The 18,196-nt window shown below is 50.0% G+C and overlaps 7 protein-coding genes across 7 annotated transcripts; 4 read left to right on the top strand and 3 right to left on the bottom strand.

The window, feature by feature from the left end:
- Window positions 1–190: 190 nt before the first annotated feature.
- On the top strand, window positions 191–4,146 carry N7517_010644 (telomerase reverse transcriptase; the record flags this gene model as incomplete). Its single annotated transcript, XM_056728367.1, has 6 exons — window positions 191–607; window positions 662–965; window positions 1,024–1,266; window positions 1,324–1,688; window positions 1,741–2,178; window positions 2,239–4,146. 6 exons carry the CDS (start codon window positions 191–193, stop codon window positions 4,144–4,146), a joined length of 3,675 nt encoding a protein of 1,224 aa, XP_056574182.1.
- An 835-nt stretch (window positions 4,147–4,981) lies between these two features.
- Window positions 4,982–7,322, top strand: N7517_010643 (putative TBC domain protein; the record flags this gene model as incomplete). The annotated part of the gene is made up of 2 exons (XM_056728366.1): window positions 4,982–6,197; window positions 6,253–7,322. 2 exons carry the CDS (start codon window positions 4,982–4,984, stop codon window positions 7,320–7,322), a joined length of 2,286 nt encoding a protein of 761 aa, XP_056574181.1.
- An 869-nt stretch (window positions 7,323–8,191) lies between these two features.
- Window positions 8,192–11,475, bottom strand: N7517_010642 (cation-translocating P-type ATPase; the record flags this gene model as incomplete). The annotated part of the gene is made up of 2 exons (XM_056728365.1): window positions 8,192–10,842; window positions 10,911–11,475. 2 exons carry the CDS (start codon window positions 11,473–11,475, stop codon window positions 8,192–8,194), a joined length of 3,216 nt encoding a protein of 1,071 aa, XP_056574180.1.
- Window positions 11,476–12,710: 1,235 nt separating this feature from the next.
- On the top strand, window positions 12,711–14,001 carry N7517_010641 (uncharacterized protein; the record flags this gene model as incomplete). The annotated part of the gene is made up of 2 exons (XM_056728364.1): window positions 12,711–13,811; window positions 13,873–14,001. 2 exons carry the CDS (start codon window positions 12,711–12,713, stop codon window positions 13,999–14,001), a joined length of 1,230 nt encoding a protein of 409 aa, XP_056574179.1.
- Window positions 14,002–14,181: 180 nt separating this feature from the next.
- N7517_010640 (SDR family NAD(P)-dependent oxidoreductase) lies at window positions 14,182–15,119 on the bottom strand (the record flags this gene model as incomplete). The annotated part of the gene is made up of 2 exons (XM_056728363.1): window positions 14,182–15,008; window positions 15,056–15,119. The coding sequence occupies 2 exons, from the start codon at window positions 15,117–15,119 to the stop codon at window positions 14,182–14,184; spliced, it is 891 nt and encodes a 296-aa protein (XP_056574178.1).
- Window positions 15,120–15,832: 713 nt separating this feature from the next.
- On the bottom strand, window positions 15,833–16,956 carry N7517_010639 (MDR family NADP-dependent oxidoreductase; the record flags this gene model as incomplete). Its single annotated transcript, XM_056728362.1, has 2 exons — window positions 15,833–16,078; window positions 16,138–16,956. The coding sequence occupies 2 exons, from the start codon at window positions 16,954–16,956 to the stop codon at window positions 15,833–15,835; spliced, it is 1,065 nt and encodes a 354-aa protein (XP_056574177.1).
- Window positions 16,957–17,324: 368 nt separating this feature from the next.
- On the top strand, window positions 17,325–17,926 carry dprC (the record flags this gene model as incomplete). The annotated part of the gene is made up of 2 exons (XM_056728361.1): window positions 17,325–17,717; window positions 17,771–17,926. 2 exons carry the CDS (start codon window positions 17,325–17,327, stop codon window positions 17,924–17,926), a joined length of 549 nt encoding a protein of 182 aa, XP_056574176.1.
- Window positions 17,927–18,196: the final 270 nt, after the last annotated feature.

Genomic DNA, 18,196 nt, shown 5'->3' with positions numbered 1-18,196 from the left:
ACCTACTGATACTGATACTAGGAAGGTGCCTAAATTCGAAAAGGTGTACATTCCCACATCCGAACTTCTTGTTTGCCGAAACCTTGACGCGTCGCGTGTCATTGGGAACTCATCTAAAACAATCGACATGCAATGGACTAAACCTGAGAAAACCCCAAGGTCCTGAAAAGAAATTATTTAATCGCCCAGCATGGGCAAAAAGCGGAAAAGACCCATCAAGGACCGCGGTCCCACGTCTCACATCGGTATCACCACATCTCCCCGTTTCAGAACGCCCCATACCCCAATTTCCCTGGAAACAAAAACAAGCCATCCCGTTATCTCCCTGTACTACCGACAGGTCGTACCTTTGCGGGAGTACCTGCTCCAGCAACTCCCCGTGACCTCCAAGTCGCGTCGGCGTCGCATCCTGACATTGGACTCGCGTGAAGACAATGCATCCCAAACATTGGCGGAGCTGCTAGACTCCACCCTGGTGGGTGTGCTGAAGGAGTCTTCTCCGACCCTCAATTCAGAGCGACAAAAGGAATACTCATCTTTTAATGCGTCTCAATCACGGTCGATCCTCGCCAGCACTGATACGGGACCGACCTGTCCGCAGTCTGAGGTGCGTCCATGGTCGAGTCATTTCTAGGTACTAGACCGCTGACCCTAGCTGCAGGTGGTTGATTTTGTGATCTGGAAACTCTTCAATCATAACAATGGCTCCTATCAAAAGCATCGGCATTTGTTGACATATGGCTTCCAACGCCACTCTATGGGGCGGAATGCTCAAGCTACGAGTATTCCAGGCATTGTGTCTCAAGTTCCAAATCAGAATGTCCAGACTCTCACAGAGGGGGCATGGGCAGAGGTCCTTGGCCTACTTGGTAGTAATGGGGAGGATATTATGATGCAGCTCCTTTTCGATTGCGGAATTTTTGCTGCTATCAACGCTCAAAAGGGCATTTACTACCAACTCAGCGGTATGGGTTTGCCTAGGTGTGAAGGGATATTGACCGTGATGTGCTGATGCTTTTCTAGGTTTACCACTCTCCGATCTCGAGCCTCTGAGCGATGCGTCCTTGGGAGTCAATGGGTTTGCTGCCACAGCACAAGACCCAATTCCTACCACTGGTCAGAGACATTCCAACGATAAAATCGAACGCAAACAGAATTCCGATAAGACAACCCAAACGCCAAACGACATTGTGTTTCTACGGCGGCGTATTCTCTATGGACGTGCCGAGTCCAAAAAGCAAGTATCCTCTGGACTAGGACAGACACGTACGTGCTTCGCCGTTTGAATGTCGGATTCTAGGTTTGTGCTAATTTTCACTCTAGATGTTCTTAGCCGCTTCTCATTACTTGACTCGATGGCACACACAGTCCATGTAATGAAGTACATCTTTCCCCGGCAATTTGGCCTACTGAATGTATTTACGCTGGACCCGGATGCATGCAAAAACACAGATGCCTCGAAAGGTTTCATGTTTCGTGAGACTGAGATATCTCGTTTGGAAGAAGAGAAACGACTACAACGGCCCCAACTCGGGAACGGATTCGCAGGCAAAGATTGTGGCGCCGTGAAGAGTATCAAAGTACCTAAAAGGCTTCGTGGAATCACCATAGAGCTTGTCCGGAAGCTCCGGAATCGCAACGCACAATGCTCCTACGGAGAGTTGCTGCGATACTATTGTCCAACCGAAGTGAGACACTTTTGTTTACAATGGCTAGGATTGTGTAGCTGACCTTTGATAGCAAACCGGACCCAGGACACTTGGCGCATTTGCCTCTACCTCCACACCTGATGCCAAAAAAAGCGAGCCTATCTCCTCGCTCCAGTCAAATTTAGTATCACAGATGCGAGTAAATCACCTGTCGTCGAGCGATAAGTTGGCGCAGTCCTCAAGTGATGTCTCGGGATTGGAGCCGCACATGGCTGTCGACACATCTGGAATCGATACCAATAAACCGGCTCGAAAAAGCCCAGTCAGTCTGACTGATTATGCGACTCCGGCGTCTTCTGTCTCAGCATTTTGTCGAGCGGTGATCCAGAAATTGATCCCTCGCCAGTTTTGGGGGGCTGGTCCGGATGGTATCGCGAACCTCAAGATTGTTCTCAGACATGTTGACCAGTTTATCAAATTGCGCCGATTCGAAAGTCTGAGTCTGCACGAAGTATGCAAAGGTGTAAAGGTTGGTCATTGCACCGAAAACTGATCGTCTGAGACAAAGCCGTACTGATCCACACGCTAGATAACAAGCCTTCCTTGGCTGGAGCCACCCCAGGTCCAGACTACTTCATCTGAGACAAGATCGAAGATCGCCCTGTCTGACTTGCACAAACGCACTGAACTACTCCATGAATTCATGTTTTGGATTTTCGATTCCGTTCTCATTCCTCTTATTCGTTCGCACTTCTATGTGACCGAGTCACAAACGCATCGAAACCGACTTTTCTATTTCCGCCATGATCTGTGGCAGCAATTGACCCAGCAACCTTTCGGGGACTTGAAAGCAACGATGTTCGAGGAGCTCGAGCCAGATCAGGCCCAACGTGTGCTGGCACGCCGGTCCCTTGGTTTCGGTGCTCTCCGTTTGCTTCCCAAATCTACAGGCCTCCGGCCCATCTTGAATCTTCGCAAACGAGCGTGGAAGAAATCGACATGGAAAAACCAGCCAATGTACCTTGCCGCCAGCATCAATTCAAGTATTACACCTATCTATAGCATGTTAACCTACGAGCGTCAGAAAGCTCCTGCCAAATTGGGCTCGTCAATGCTCTCCGTTGGAGATATGCATCGCCGATTGAAGGCGTACAAAGAACGGCTGTCCAAACGGCTGCCCTCGGGTTCTAAACCTTCCCGATCTAAGCTCCCACCGATGTACTTTGTCAAGCTTGATATCAAAGCTTGTTTTGATACTATCCCCCAGAAAAGGTTGCTTGAGCTTATCGAAGAGCTGGTCTCTGAAGAAAGCTACCGCATCTCAAGATACATGGAATTCCAACCGCCTGCTCCTGCTGCACACCAAGGATACTCCACACGAAGATATAGGAGCCGCGCTGCGCCTGCGACGAGACCGCAGAACCTACCAGACTTCGTCAATAGCGGGGGCGCGCCGCGAAAGACCAACACCGTTTTTGTTGACAATCAAGCTCCACAAGAACGTGATGTTGAGAGTCTTCTGGAACTCCTCGATGAACATGTCCGGAACAACCTCGTGAAGATAGGCAAGAAATATTTCCGCCAACGCAACGGCATTCCCCAAGGCTCCGTGCTATCCAGCATCCTTTGCAATTTCTTCTACGCCGAGCTAGAGCGAAAGGTATTGAGTTTTATCAAACCTGAGAATTCTCTACTCCTGCGACTCGTGGATGACTTCCTCCTGGTCACACCGGATGTAGCCGTGGCAATGAAGTTCCTGGAAGTAATGATCCGGGGCCAACCATTGTACGGCGTACAAGTCAATCCCGCCAAAAGCATGGCAAATTTCAGCGCAGCAGTTGATGGCATTTTGCTCCCCAGACTAGAAGGGACCCCATTATTCCCGTATTGCGGTAGTCTCATCGACACCCACACGCTGGAATTTCACCGCGATCAAGATCGCATTCTCGAGGGCGGCGAATCAGCAGCTGCTACTCTCTCCAACACCTTAACCGTCGAGGCCACCCGCCTCCCCGGCCGCACATTTTACCGCAAAGTGCTTTCCTCATTCCGCTTGCAGCTACATCCCATGTACATCGATGACGGACATAACTCACGTGCAGTTGTGCTAGCCAACCTCTACTGCAGCTTCATCACTTCTGCCATGAAGATGTACCGCTATATGAAGTCGCTTCGGGGCCGTGCGCACCCCGGCCCTACCATCATAACACAGACTATCCGCGATCTGATTTTGCAGACGGCTGGCACGATCCAGGCCCGGCGTGCTGGTTGTTCGAAGGCTTCATTTTCGTGTTTCGTCCAGCGGTCCCACCTTCAGTATCTGGCTTCTGCGGCGTTTCGGTTTGTTTTGAAGCGCAAGCAAACGCGGTATTCGGTGGTGCTGCACTGGTTGGACTCGATGACGAAAGATGCTCGACCTACGTCAGATTCCGAAGCTTTGAGGATGACGCAGGTGGTGAAAAAGGGAAATGCGATCTTTGAGGAATGGCGGTTCTAGAATAGTTCTAGAGGGACTGTGGAATGTCTATCCAAATAAACAGTGTAATTGTACTTCGTACTCCTACTCCCTATATTATACTCCATACTATCAATTGCTGAATTTGTACAATTGTACGGAGCTCATTTCCTGGAGCCAATTAAATAGTGCATACTGTGCCACATCTATATTCCCCCCAGCATTGGGTAGAAATCTGAGATCCGAAATGAGTTCATGGTTCAGGGGTTCATAAGAGCCTTTCAAGGCTGTGTAGGTATATCCCTTCCCCATCTGGGAGATTTCTAGAAATGTACTCCGTATTGAATACTTGATACTTAATTGATACTTCTTCAGCCCCCTTTTTGCACTAGTGGCTTAAGGTATCACCGAGGTACCCCCCTGTTCTCGGCCAGACCGATGCGGCCTGAGGCTTTCTCCGCTTGCAGACTTCAGCATCACCGTTTCTTTCTTTTCACTTTTGTGGATTTTGCTCTTCGTCTTTCGTTTGAATCTTCTACTTCTTCTCTATTTACTTTCCCCCACATTCATTTCCTTTTTTTGTTTACACTCAACCCCTGGCCCCCAATGGTCAACCCATAATATCCTCTCCCTATTTACACGATTACACCTGATCTGGATTTCATCAGGCTGCGGCTGTGCCTGCAATTCATTTCTACATTAATCGACTTCTATTGTGTCATTATTCCTGTCAGACCCTCGATCACTACAAAAAATACCGGTACTCGCGTTGGTTTTCGACCCCTTCCGGCCATCCCGTCGATTTCCTCCCCTTTGTTTTTTTCCGGGTAGATCAGAACTGTGGGGGATCAATACGTCTGAATAATTACATGAGACCATGACCACCGTTTGCCCGATACCCAATTCTCCCCCCGAGCTCTCCGGGTCCAAATCCTCTAAATCCTCCTCGTTTCATTCCACCTCTCACCCAGATGGTCCGGACAGTATCTTTACGGATATCTCGAATTTCGAAGACATTGGCTTGGAAGATGATACCGATTTGTCCTACGATCAGCCAGGATCCTACGGCCGCTCTGGGGTAATGGCGCGGTCGCCCGCTGCTAGAATGTCAAGCAAAGTCCCTGCGGCCTCAACTCGCGACTTGACTGCGACTCTGAACCCTCGCAAGCGAAGCCCCCTACCCCCGATTCATAGTGGATCGGCCAAGCCGCCTCAATTGGCAGGATCCCTCGCAGTCAGAACTGGAAACCGGAGAGGTTCAGGCAACACACTACAGTCAGCCGGTTTAGCACCATCGCAGCCTCGCCGTTCACGATCTGTCTCACCGCTGCGGCCGACATCCAGCCGCTTTACCTCGAGCACCAGTCTAGCTCTGTCTCCGCTATCCGCACGAGTGCCCATCCAGAAACAAACCTGGCAACCGAATCGCAAATCGCTTAAAGACCTGGAGGAAGAATACCATGACTCGGACGATGAACTACCGGACGATGCAAGTCTGTGGAACATTCCTATTTCTCCGCGCCCAGTTCAAGATCGGGCTCCATCACGGCCTGCTAGTCCGAATGGCCGCAGCCCCGGGGGTGATCGCAGTCCCGGACGGCGACCACTGCCTATCCAGCATACCGTAGCGGAAACTGATAAGCCAGCGTCACCCGGAAACACGGCCAAGGCATCCCGCATGAAGCGTATACAGCGATCGAGCTCCGCAGGACCGGAGCGTGGACAGCTCTCCCCACGCAACCCTCGCACCTACTCGTATAACAGTTTCCTATCTGACTTGTCCGAGGAGGCAAAGATCATCACTGAAGCTCTGGAGCTGCATGCTGATGATAGAGATCGCAAGCGGGAGGAGCATATTCAAACTGGTGCTCCGCGGAAGTCAAGCGAGGACTCACATCGCGCATCTCGTGATGCTGTCGCTTTACCGCCTCTGCAGAAATCAAACATCATGATCGACCCGCTGCCAATTAGCAAGGAGAAAGAAAAGGTCCTGACGCGGACACGCCCAAGCTGGCTTCCGCCTAAGGATCAGAAGGAGGAGAAAAAACACCTGAGGCAGTATCAGCAAATGATGGCCCAGTCTCGAGAAATCGGTATGTGCTAAGACAAGATCCTGAAGTATTGCCGGCCTTCTAATTGGGATTTCAGAGAAACGCAAAGCCGCCAAGGATGCAAATGCGCAGTGTGAAAAGGACAACACCCGAGTAACACTGCAGAACATCTGGGATGAATACGTGTGTCCGAATTGGGACCGTGCTCTCCGCGAACCCCGAATTCGTGAGCTATGGTGGCGCGGAATCCCGCCTCGCAATCGGGGCACCATATGGAATAAAGCCCTTGGCAACGAACTAGAATTAACAGAGGAAACCTTCACCAAAGCGCTGCGCCGAGCAAAGGATCTCCAAAGCAAGAAAGATGCAGAAAGCGAGAGCAACAAACGACTACTGGACTGCTTTGAAGCAATCGAAACAGACGTGCCCAAGGCCTTCCCAGATCTGAACCTCTTCCAAGCAGGCGGTCCACTACGGGAAACCCTCATCGACGTTCTGCAAGCATACTGCATGTACCGCAGCGACGTAGGCTACATCCACGGCCTGCACACCATCGCCGCCCTCCTCGTTTTGCAATTCCCCACCCCCGCTTCCGCCTTCCTCGCCATGGCCAACGCCCTCAACCGTCCTTTACCCGTCGCATTCCTCACTTGGGATCGAGGCGCCATGGCCCGCTCCTACACACTAGCTTCAGACACCTTGCGCTACAAGTTCCCCCGTCTACACACTCACCTGGCCGAAACCCTCCACTTCTCCGAGGCAGAGATCTGGGAACCGATCTTCCGCTCGCTGCTGACAAACGGCCTGGACCTCGAGCGCATCTCCCGTGTCTGGGACTGCTGGGTCTTCGAGGGTGACCGCATCATGATCCGCTCCGCCGTCGCCATCCTGGGATGTCTTCAGGCCCAGTTATTCTCCTTCCACCAGACTGATGACCAGTCCCGTCTTGCTGTGCGCGACGTGCTGGGCTGGGGTCCCCGCAATCTCGGAGCAAACAACCAGAAACCTAAAGATCGGCACAGCGCCCCTGCCGCAGCTGGCTTTGGCGGTGGGCAGATCGAGAACCCCGGTGTCGCTGATTATTGGGTTCTTACTGCTGCAGGCGACGAAGATGGGTTTATGGAAGCTGTCCGAGAAGCTGGGAAGGTTCGCCAGCCAATTCAATAGACTTGTTGAATATGACACAGGTTGTGTTTGGTTGCGCCTTGGGAATATGTACGATGTGACCTGTCAGGCCCTCACCTTTACCCCTACCTTTTCTTCTTTTCCTTCCTTACTATACCTCCATCCCCACGAGGTCTCATCAATATTGATATCCACTCGCTATCCCAGAGACCGCATAGCACGACATCGGGCCAACATGCCTGCTTGCCTGCTTGCCTATCCACTTTCTACCCCGTATACAACACATGTCACTCGCTGCACAGCCGTTTTCTGTATCCATTCTCTATATCTTGGACAGAACCACTCGTTTCTCTCTTCTCATTATACTTTTTTCTTTTTCACACAGAAATCCCAGTATTCTTAGCTCATTGATTGGTCTTTTTTTCCACCTTTTTTTTCCCACTTCTCCATCTTGTATTCTTAGCCTCACTTTTATGTCCTGACGCATCGCTGTTTTTGATCGGTACGTACTTGTTTAGTGGTATTACAAGCAATCCAGGTCTTTTTCAATCTTAGATTGTCTTTATTAGAAATATACTACATTTACATAGTCGGCAGTGTTGGCTTTGATGGAGGGACTGACTAAATATATCTACGTTTCTTAAGTTTGGAAGAGGGTAGAGCTATCCATGGATGTATTCTAAAGGTTATATCTAGGAAGATGTATAAAATACAAGGCTTTTATTTGTAGCCATGTTCAGTAAAGCTATGAAATTATCGTAACGAGCTATTAACATTGAAATATTGCGTATAAAGGATTAAACAAAACACCTCTGGGTAAGGGGGGCGGGTAACAAAAGCAGCGTGTACACATCTTTGGGGGATTCTTTCAGTGGGTATATTTTCATGGGGCAATCATATCCAAGGTCTGTCTACCACGAGATCCGGGCAACGGGGCCCTTGGGGAAGAGTCGGACGAGGAGCTTACGCAGTTCATCCATACAGAGGACACCCATTGCAAGACCGATCGGGATGCACCAGAACAAGATGGGGACTGAGGCTGTAGCGAAGATGTTCTGGATACCGGGGACTTCGGTGACAAAGATGGCGATAATGAGGGAAATGAGAATGGACAGAGGGAGCCAGACGTTGCGACGGGCTGGACGGATGGGATCGGCTTGCAGGAGGGACATGCGCTTGCTGCGGACGGACAAGACGTTGCCCCATTGCATGATGACCAGGGTTACGAAGTAGACGGACTGGCCGACGGCGACGAAGTGGTTCAGCTCGTCTGCGGTGTAGCCGTGGAAGCCCTCGCCGTAGCTCTCAAAGGCGAAGATGAGGTCGGAGAAGGGGATACCGGCGTGGCGCCACATGTAGAAGAAGAACATGGCGTGGGCGCTGAAGGCTTCCATTACACCGACGAACAGGTAGGACTGGCCGTAGATGCGGAGGTTGATGAGGTGGTCTTTGGTGGGACGGCGGGGGGGAAGGCTGAGGAGGTCGAATTCTTCTTTCTCCATGATGAGTGCGAGAGAGACGAACAGATCGGTGAAGACACAGACGATGATCATGAGGAAGGTGCTGAGTGGTGCAGGGCAGCCGAAGAAAACGTTCATGAGCACAGGCCAAATCTCGGACCAACTACCTGCTGGGAGGAGGTAGGCGATGACTTTCTGCAGGTTCTGGAAGACCAAGCGACCAAGACGAATGGCCTCAACGATGGAGTCGAACTTGTCCAAGAGTACGAGATCAGCTGCCTCAATTGCAACATCACTGCCAGATCCGATTGCAATGCCGACGTCGGCTGCGCGCAGGGCTGGGGCATCGTTGACACCATCACCTGTTACAGCAACGACGCAACCACGACCCTGGAGTTCTGTCACGATGCGAAGCTTCTGCTCAGGGGTGGTGCGAGCGAAAACAATCTCTTCGTAGCCGCAGACTGTCTCCCAGTCGTCCACACCCAGTGATGACAAGCTGGGTCCTTCAAGAAGCAGGCTGTGTCGTGAGCGGGGGACTTTGGTTTCCATTGTGGGATCCAGGCCATCCTTGAGATCGTCGATGGTGTCTGGCTCAGCTTGTCCGTCGAAGATTCCAATCTCACGAGCGATGGCAGCAGCGGTCAATCCGAAGTCACCAGTAACCATGAAGAAGCGGATACCGGCTTTGCGGCAAGCTGCGACTGTTGAGGCCGTCTCAGGACGTGGGGGATCAATAATACCAAAGATACCGAGGACTGTGAGATCCTGCACACCACACTCGAGCATCTCATTGCTGAAATCGTTCGAGCCAGGGGCAGACTTGGGAATGTAGCGACGTTGGCAGATGACAATCACACGCTCTGCGCGGCGTGATAGTTTAGCCTGGTAGTTGGAGAATTTTTCGCGTGCTTCGGCATCGAGAGGACGAACTGCATCATGAGTAGCAGACCAGTAAGTAGCACAGCGATCCAACAGCACATCTGGGGCTCCCTTGACGTAGAGAAGGAACTCCTTGGTAGATTTGGGGTCACGGTGCAGGGTGAGCATCCACTTGTTCCTTGAGTTGAATGGAATCTGGTGCACACGTTCATATGGAGCCAGGGCAGTCGGGTTGGTCATTCCAACACTGTCACCGAATCTCAAAACGGCGGCATCGGTAGCATTGCCATTGACATCACGTTCATGAACAGGCAAGTTCATAGTAGTCGGGTCGAAGACGGCGTCATTGCACAGAACAGATGCGCGCAGCATGTTTCGCAGGCCTTCGGGAAGATCAACGGTTCCGAACTCGCCAGGAGCCAGATCCTCGAGGCTGTATTCCCAGTCGACCATTCCGAGCGACTTGACAAACATGCGGTTCTGAGTGAGAGTACCAGTCTTATCGGAGCAGAGGACATTCACGCAGCCCAAGGTCTCGACGGTTGCCAGTCCCTTGGGCAAAATGTTGTTCTTCTTCATCCGCTTGGCAACCATCATGAGGGTCAATGCCACAGCGACTGGCACACCTTCGGGGATGAAGGCAACCACACTTCCCATGGCATTGTTCAGCATGGCGACGACACTCATGTAGCTAGGGTGATCCCGCTTCAGCCATCCCAGCCAGGTGAAAACGATGAGCAAAACTAGTACGACTGTAAGAACGACAATAATTGTAACGAAGCGGTTGATCTCGCGTTGAATCAAGGTTGTCTTTTGCTTGACACCGGCTGTCATGGACGCAATGCGGCCCATGACAGAGTTGGAGCCTGTAAGAACAACAACACCAATAGCATTGCCATTAGTGACACCGGTTCCCATGAGGGCAATGTTCCGGGTCTCCAAGAAGTTGTTCTCAGTGCAATCAATGGCGCCTTCGATCTCATCCGACTCGCCTGTAAGAATAGCACGGTCAAAGCGAACATCGCCGGAGGTGGTCAAGAGGCGCATGTCAGCCGGGACCTTGTTTCCAATTGCAATTTGAACAATGTCACCGGCGACCAGATCCGAGGCAGGGAGATGGATGAGTTTCCCGTCCCGCAGCACCATAGCTTCTGCGGGGAGGAGACCAAGGATGGAGTTCATGACCCGTGCAGTGGACCAATCTTGGAAAGCTGAGAAGCCTGCCTGCAAGGCAATGACGATGAGAATGAGGACAGCCATGGCAAGATTTTGAGGCGAGGGGGGTCACTGAGAGGCTTCCAGCAAATGAAGAAGACGACGACACCAACCCAAAGAACGGAACAGAATCCACCAAAGATGTACCAGAAGATCTTCTTGAGATAGTTCTCGCGATGGTGGGCGATGACATTTTTACCGTCCCGCTGCAAACGGGTGGCTGCAGCGGACGAGCTTAATCCAACACGCTGATCGACATTGAATTCTTGACACAGTTTATCGGTGGAGATGACGTGGTAGTCCAAGCTCTCGAAGTAGTCTTGGTGTGGCTGCTTCTCCTTTGGGGGATCGACGATAGCCTCCTTGGGGGCGTTCTGGGATTCCGAGATCTGAATGGCGAGGGTTCGGAACTCAATTGGCAGTTCAGCGTTTCCCTGCATACTGCTTCTGTTGCTGCGAATAGTATCACGGCTCAGCGAGCGGGTCCGAGTGACCTGAGTCGGCTGGTAAATAGACCGCAGTCCCTCTGCGGAAGAGCCCTCCTCAAAGGTGATCTTCGTGGAGCGTCCAGTGCGGTCATCATCTTTGAGCTTTTCGCCCTCCGACTCGACGTCGACGTCGTTTTTGTCTGGATTCATCGATGAGGATGAGGAGAGGATTGGGAGAGTAAAGAAGAGGGAAGGCAGAGACTAAATAAGTACACTGCAAAAGCCCTGGAGACACACAAGAGTGAACCTTGTAATCGAAGCTGAATTGTCAGAGAAAGATAGAGTAAGAGTGTGCGACCATCAGCCTTTTATGTAGACAACCAGGGTCCAAGAGTCCGATTTGCCTAACCCCAAGCTGGTTAAGCTGGATGAATTCGGAAGGTTCTCCCTGACGCAAGAAATGTATCACGCAGAACCCACGCGATTCCACGAGGGAACTGCCGATTGTGGGCAATCCGATGTGAGGGAATAAAGAAAAAATAACATCCATACGGAGTAGATCCATAAGATCCATAGTCTAGGGATCCACAGAAAATGATACCTCAACGGGTACATGGTTAACTGTGGATGTTTGTATGTTAAGTCAAGTACCATTAAGCTTAGGTACTTTTTCAAGCTTATACTTGGCCATGTTATGACACTCAGCTATATTACATATACACAATGTGACGTAATATTACCACAAAGAAAGGTCTCATAGCCAATCATTAACCAGCTATTACAAGCCCTGTAATAATACAAAACTCAGCCCTAACTTTTTTCTTCTCTCACAGGTTTTCCCTGGATATTTTAGACGAAGGGGCATCTAACTAATTCTAGTCAATAGTACTGGTTACTAGAGTTGTTAGTAAAAAGATGAAACAAATGCCTCAGTTTTCCTAATGAAGGCAAAGTCCAGTGAAAGAAAAAAAATATATAACATAGCCACAAGTTGAGGTGTTATTCCCGGCCACATGAGGGATTTTTCTTCTCCACCGATTCATCCCCCAATGCAGACTCAATTCAGACCTCACACTAACACCCCGAAATTATACTCCATATTACAGGCTTCCGCATTTTGAAATTTTCATCTTTCGCTAAGAGCGGCTTCAAAGGATCAGGAAATTTTTAAATCGCTCTTTAAATGAGCTGTTTGTACCATCCAATCGCAGAATAATCTCGGAGAATTGACTCGAATTGAATCTGATGAGCTACAATGTAGACGTTGGGGTCGAACAGCACGTTCCCGCGTCCTTGCTGTTTAGATCTGTAAGGAAGGAAATCACTCTGATCCTGGTTTATAAAAGGGCATTGTCTTAACAGGAAACAAAGATGTTTCCCTCTCAATGTTTCTGTGTTCTCCTATATAACCTCAAGTGGCCGCGCAAAAAAATACAATGATAGCCATGCGTTCTCACCAGACTGTCGATCATCACCACACCCTGATACGAGGGAAACTCTCAGCTGAGCATCACTTGTCCAATGGTACCAAAAGCAACAATCTACCCCTGTTGAAGTCAGTCCCAACAGACCAGCAGCCCTTGTTATGTCGAGATTCATCAATATCTACTCAATCACATTCTACCTTTCCATCGCCCAATCTTTCCTTCATAGACAAATATGGCCGTTACCGCCAGATGGTCCACTACGGCTCAAATAGCACAACCCGTCTCCACGAAACAAAAAACAAAACGGATAACCAACTCGTCGCCATAAAAGTCTACAGACGATCCATCCTCAGGGGTCCACGCAGCTCCACCCACTCGACGGCCCTCCACCCAAGCCACCCAAACATCCTCCCAATCCTGGACATCCTCCACAACGACCGCGACGAGCTCTGCCTGGTAATGCCCTACTGCGCCGGCGGCGACCTAAACACCCTCCTATCCCGCAAAGGCGCCCTCCCAACCCAAGAAGCAGACTGTATAATAACCCAGCTGCTACGCGCCCTTGCCTACCTCCACGATCACGGCCTGGCACACCGCGACGTCCGTCTCGAGACAGTCCTGCTCACTGCCAGTGGATCCGTGAAGCTAGCCGGCTTTGGCGACGGACATATCCGACGCATCTGGGAGGAGACTAGCGGGGGAAAAGGAATGCTTCCCTCGCGACCACAGCCTGCACAATCCGCATGGTCGTTCACACTACCCTGGCCGCTGAATTCATTATGTCGTCCGAATTCAGAAGCGGGTAGTGATAGTAAGCCTGTCATTGCGAACGCGCCTACAGCTTCGTTTGTGGGTATGAGACTTCCTTATATTCCTCCGGAAGAATTCAAACTACATTTCCAATCTCATATGCATCGGGATGATAGACATGATGACCGTGATGAGTGCGATTCTCGTCCTGCGGATGTTTGGGCTTCTGCTATGGTTTACATGGCGCTTGTCACAGACAAGATGTTGTGGCGCAGTGCGCGGCCGAATCAGGAGGATTCGCGGTATCTGGATTACCTTGATGCTCGGAGTGCTGTGGATGGATACCCGCCAATCGAGACTCTGGGACGGGTATGTTATAGTATTTCTGGAGTCTATCCGAGAAGACAGGTCACTAATATCTGGTCTTTAGAGACGACGCAACGCCATCTATGCAATGCTGCATCCCTACTCTTGGAAACGTATCACAACTTCGACCTTGCTGCGATCAGAATGGATAAGTAGTGTGATGGTTTGCGAAGCGGGAGCAAATGGATATTGAAGGCTGGAATTTTGATATCCCCTGCTTGGTAGCTTGAAGCTGCTACCAGCCCACATTAGTCTTCACCTTACTTGGCTCAAAGCTCAAAACGAGACATGCTTCTTATGATATGTTCTTAGCGTCCTTGCATATACCCTCAAATACCAAATTTGTTATACACCTTCACCATCCAACTCCCATTCACAAAGACCCAGCAGCAAGAACATACCCCCCATCAACAACAACAGTCTGCCCATTCAAGTACTGATTACAAACCGCAAAAAGCACAGCACCACCCATATCCTCATCCTTTCCTGGCCTAGCAGCAGGAACCTTCTCCCGATACTTCTCAGCCGGAATAAAACTCTTCTGTCCCTCATCACTCTCCCCAGCAGTCATCTCACTAGGGAAAACCCCAGGCGCAATATTATTAACCCTAACCCTTAGCTTCGACGAACTAACCTCATGCGCAAGCATCTTGGTCAAATGAATCGCCGCAGCCTTGGAAGCATTATACGCAAAATGATGCTGCGAGACCTTCACAATACCCGAGATGGAAGTCGTATTGAGCACAGTGCTAGACCAACCATGTTCAACCTCCGATCCACGCTGCAGCAGCGGCAGGAATGCCGTCGTCATGAAGAAGATCTGCGAGACGTTCGTGCGGAACACAGAATCCCATTCGTCGAATGTGGCAGCCGGATCATCGAATAGTGTCTCGCAGAGGTTGGATGCATCTTCCGGCTCGGTTTCTTGGCTGTGGCTGGATATTCCGGCGTTGTTCATTAGGATTGAGAGGTGGCCTTCGCGAGTGGTGATCTCGGAGACTAGTTTGCGGATCTCGTCTTTGTTGGTTACGTCTGCTGGGAGGGGGATGATTTGTCCGCTTATGTTTTTTCCGTAGAGGGAGGCGACGCGGTCGAGTTTGTCTTCTGTGCGTCCGGTTATGTATACTTTGGCGCCGTTCACGGCTAGCGCTTGTGCTGCCATTAGGCCGATTCCTGAGCCGCCGCCTGTGATGAGGGCCACTGGGTTTGTTAGATAGGTTTGAGTGGAGTAGCTATGTATAGATTACCTTTGTCCTTCACATTGAATAGGTTTTCGAGCTTGAAGCTCTGGTTACTTTCGTTGGCGGCCATTTTGGTCTTATCTGAAATGGGTGATTTTCTGGGAGTATTTACTCCGAATTGACGGGAAGGTAGGAGGGGGAGTTTGGGTATTCGGATTGATGGAATTGATACTAAAGCTGTTTGGCTCTTGTTAAGAGCTGGTATGTAGAATCGTGGCATGGTGTATATATAGGCGATTAAAATGGGGATAGGTCATGACTTTTCGAAAGTACAAAACTTGTTCTGGTCATATCCTGTTTCGGCCATGCATCATTTGTAGGTCATCAATTGCTCCAACCGACTGTCTGAATATCCAATTCCTGCTAGAATATATATCTTCCAAGGTTGAATCTTGAATCTTCGGGGTAACAGGTTCGGGGTAACAGGGCTCGTATATATAAGAATGACGTCACTTATGTATACTCGACAGAGAAAGACTCAAGCAGAGACAGAAAACACATAGCAAAAGAGAAATTCACTAGGATCTCTCTTAATATCAATCCAAACTGACAGAAGTGTCCTACTACCTGCAATTGAGCTTTATATAAAAGATCTAGCTGTTTAAAATAGAGTGACTTAGGTTATATATATTTAGAACTTTTGAGATTTCATATCACGAAGTTACGTATCTAGTAGCCAAGAGCTCATAAAGATTTAATATGACCTAGATCAAAAATATCTTGTTATTTGCTATGTTAATTGATGCCACAAAAAACTGGAAACCCAAAATGCGCGCTATATGTTCACAGCTTGGCCTTTTCAGCCAACGCCTCGCTGACCGGCGCTACCTCAACCATCATCTTACCGGTGTTGGCACCAGCATAGAGGTCAATGAGACCCTGAGGCGCCGCCTCCAAGCCACCAGGCACGATATGCTCTTTGCGCTTGAGCTTACCCTCGGCCAACCAAGAGGCGAGCTCCTTGAGTGCAGCTGGGTATTGCTTCGCAAAATCGAAGACAATGAAACCCTTCAAGGTGATCCGTTGTGACTGTAATCGATTAGCCCAAACTCCCAAAAAAAACACCCCAACCCCAAGAGAAAACTCACAATCACATTCATAAAACTGCCCGGACCCTGCGGCTTAGCAGCATTATACTGACTGATAGCCCCACAAATAGCAAAGCGGGAACCAGTAGCCGCTCTCGCCAAGCAAGCATCAAGAATATCACCTCCAGTATTATCAAAGAAAACATCAATATACTCAGGCGTAGCAAGCTTAAGCTGCTTCCTCCAATCGGGATCCTTATAATTGACCGCCGAATCAAACCCAAGCTCCTTCACCAAGAAATCACACTTCTCTTTACTCCCCGCCAACCCCACAACCCGCTTAGCGCCCTTAATCCGCGCAATCTGTCCAGCCACCATCCCCGTAGCACCCGCAGCCCCAGAAACAACAACAGTGTCTCCCTTCTTCACCTGCGCGATCTCAACCATGCCGAAGTAGGCCGTCAGTCCGGTCATGCCGAGCACGGACATCGCGTCCGTGGGACGTCCGCCAGAAGGAACGGTTATCTTTTGCGCTTCTTTCGCGCTGACAACCGCATATTCCTGCCAGCCGGAACCGGCCACGACCCAGTCGCCTTTGCGGTACTTGGAGGTCAGGTCGCTGCCTACGAGGAGGACTTGGGCAATGCTCTGGCCGCGCATTACGGCGCCTTGTTCGACGGGCGCGATGTAGGAGCGCTTGGCTGTGAGCCATTGACGCATGGCCGGATCCAGGGAGAGGTAGTGTACTCGTACGAGGAGCTTGTCTGTTGGTACATCTTTGGGGATGGGGAGGGTGTTTAGGCGGAAGGTGCCGTTGGTGAGAGAGGGGTCGATGGCCGGGGCCGGAGGGGTGGTGTAGATGATTTGTTTGTTAGACATTTTGAAGATTATTTGGGAAGTTAGGGGTGAAGAGAGAAGTTGCGTAAAGAGGGAGGTAAAAGTATATATCTGTAGGATCGGAGATGCTCCATATTAGGAAAACTGCTCCTTGAACCTCGGCTTCCCCGAAGTAAAAGGGAAATTGTTGAATAATCAGTTTCTTACATTGTCTTTTATTTGGACATAAAAAGATATACAAAAAAGATATACAAAAAGATATACAATACAGAAGAGGATTTATACAATCCATAATTATGTTCTGCTCTCATCGTGACGTCACTGTCTAGGAAGTATAAACCGGATAAAGTGTGAGAACTGACAACATTCTCCTAATAACACCAGATCAACAAATCAAATATATATACATCATGTCACAGACCTACCAAAGTTACGAACACGCCGATCCAACCCACACCTCCCGGGGCGCAGTGGGTGGCGGCTCCTCAACCGGCGCCCCAGGCCTCCCAACAGGCGTCCACGACACACAATCCCAGTACGACAAGACCAAGGGCTATAACCCTGCCACAGGATCGAGCTACTCGAGATCATCAGCAGGCGGACCAACCCAGACCCGCCAGCGACCGCTCTCACCTTCGCCGTCTCGCAGCGATGACCGGATTATCGGGGATGCGCCACTCCCGAACACGGCTAGTACAGCACAGCGGGCGGAGATGGAGGATACAGCAGCTTCTGAATCGAAGGCTGCACGGGCTGGGGAGGGATTCGGGAATAAGGTGAAGGGTGCTGCGGCGTCGGTCCATGTAAGTTGAGATCTTTTTTTGGGGAATGGGGTCTGATATTGATTATGTTATAGGGTGCTGGAGAGTCATTGCGTGGGGCGTTGAATACGGCTGTTGATCGGGCTTTTGGATCTACTGAGGGTGCTGAAAGGAATGAAGAGATTGCGAATAAAGGTGCGGAGGAGATTCGATCTGGTCAATTTAGTTCGGAAAAGAGATATGCCAAGTAGATTTAATATATTTCCAGTACTTTGCACTAAAAACAAGTTCTCACATGCGAACAACATTCAAGTCAGCTTTTTGTCGATCATATATATCATATTGTACAGACTCCGTACATTTTGAAAGGTAAAAAGGATAGGTCATGGGAATATAACTGCACCTTTAAAAGCCAAGCATTTACATTAGCTTAAATATTTCTTAATAGTTCTTAACTGTTCTTAAAATATCTAATGTTGAACTTTTATAAGTCAACATCCGACCGACCCGAGAAGGCTGTG

Source organism: Penicillium concentricum, assembly GCF_028827145.1.
Source record: "Penicillium concentricum strain IBT 3081 chromosome Unknown utg000006l_segment0_segment0, whole genome shotgun sequence".
Taxonomy (NCBI): Eukaryota; Fungi; Ascomycota; class Eurotiomycetes; order Eurotiales; family Aspergillaceae; genus Penicillium; species Penicillium concentricum.
The sequence above is the reverse complement of the archived record's forward strand: the minus strand, read 5'-3'. Positions and strand labels throughout refer to the sequence as shown.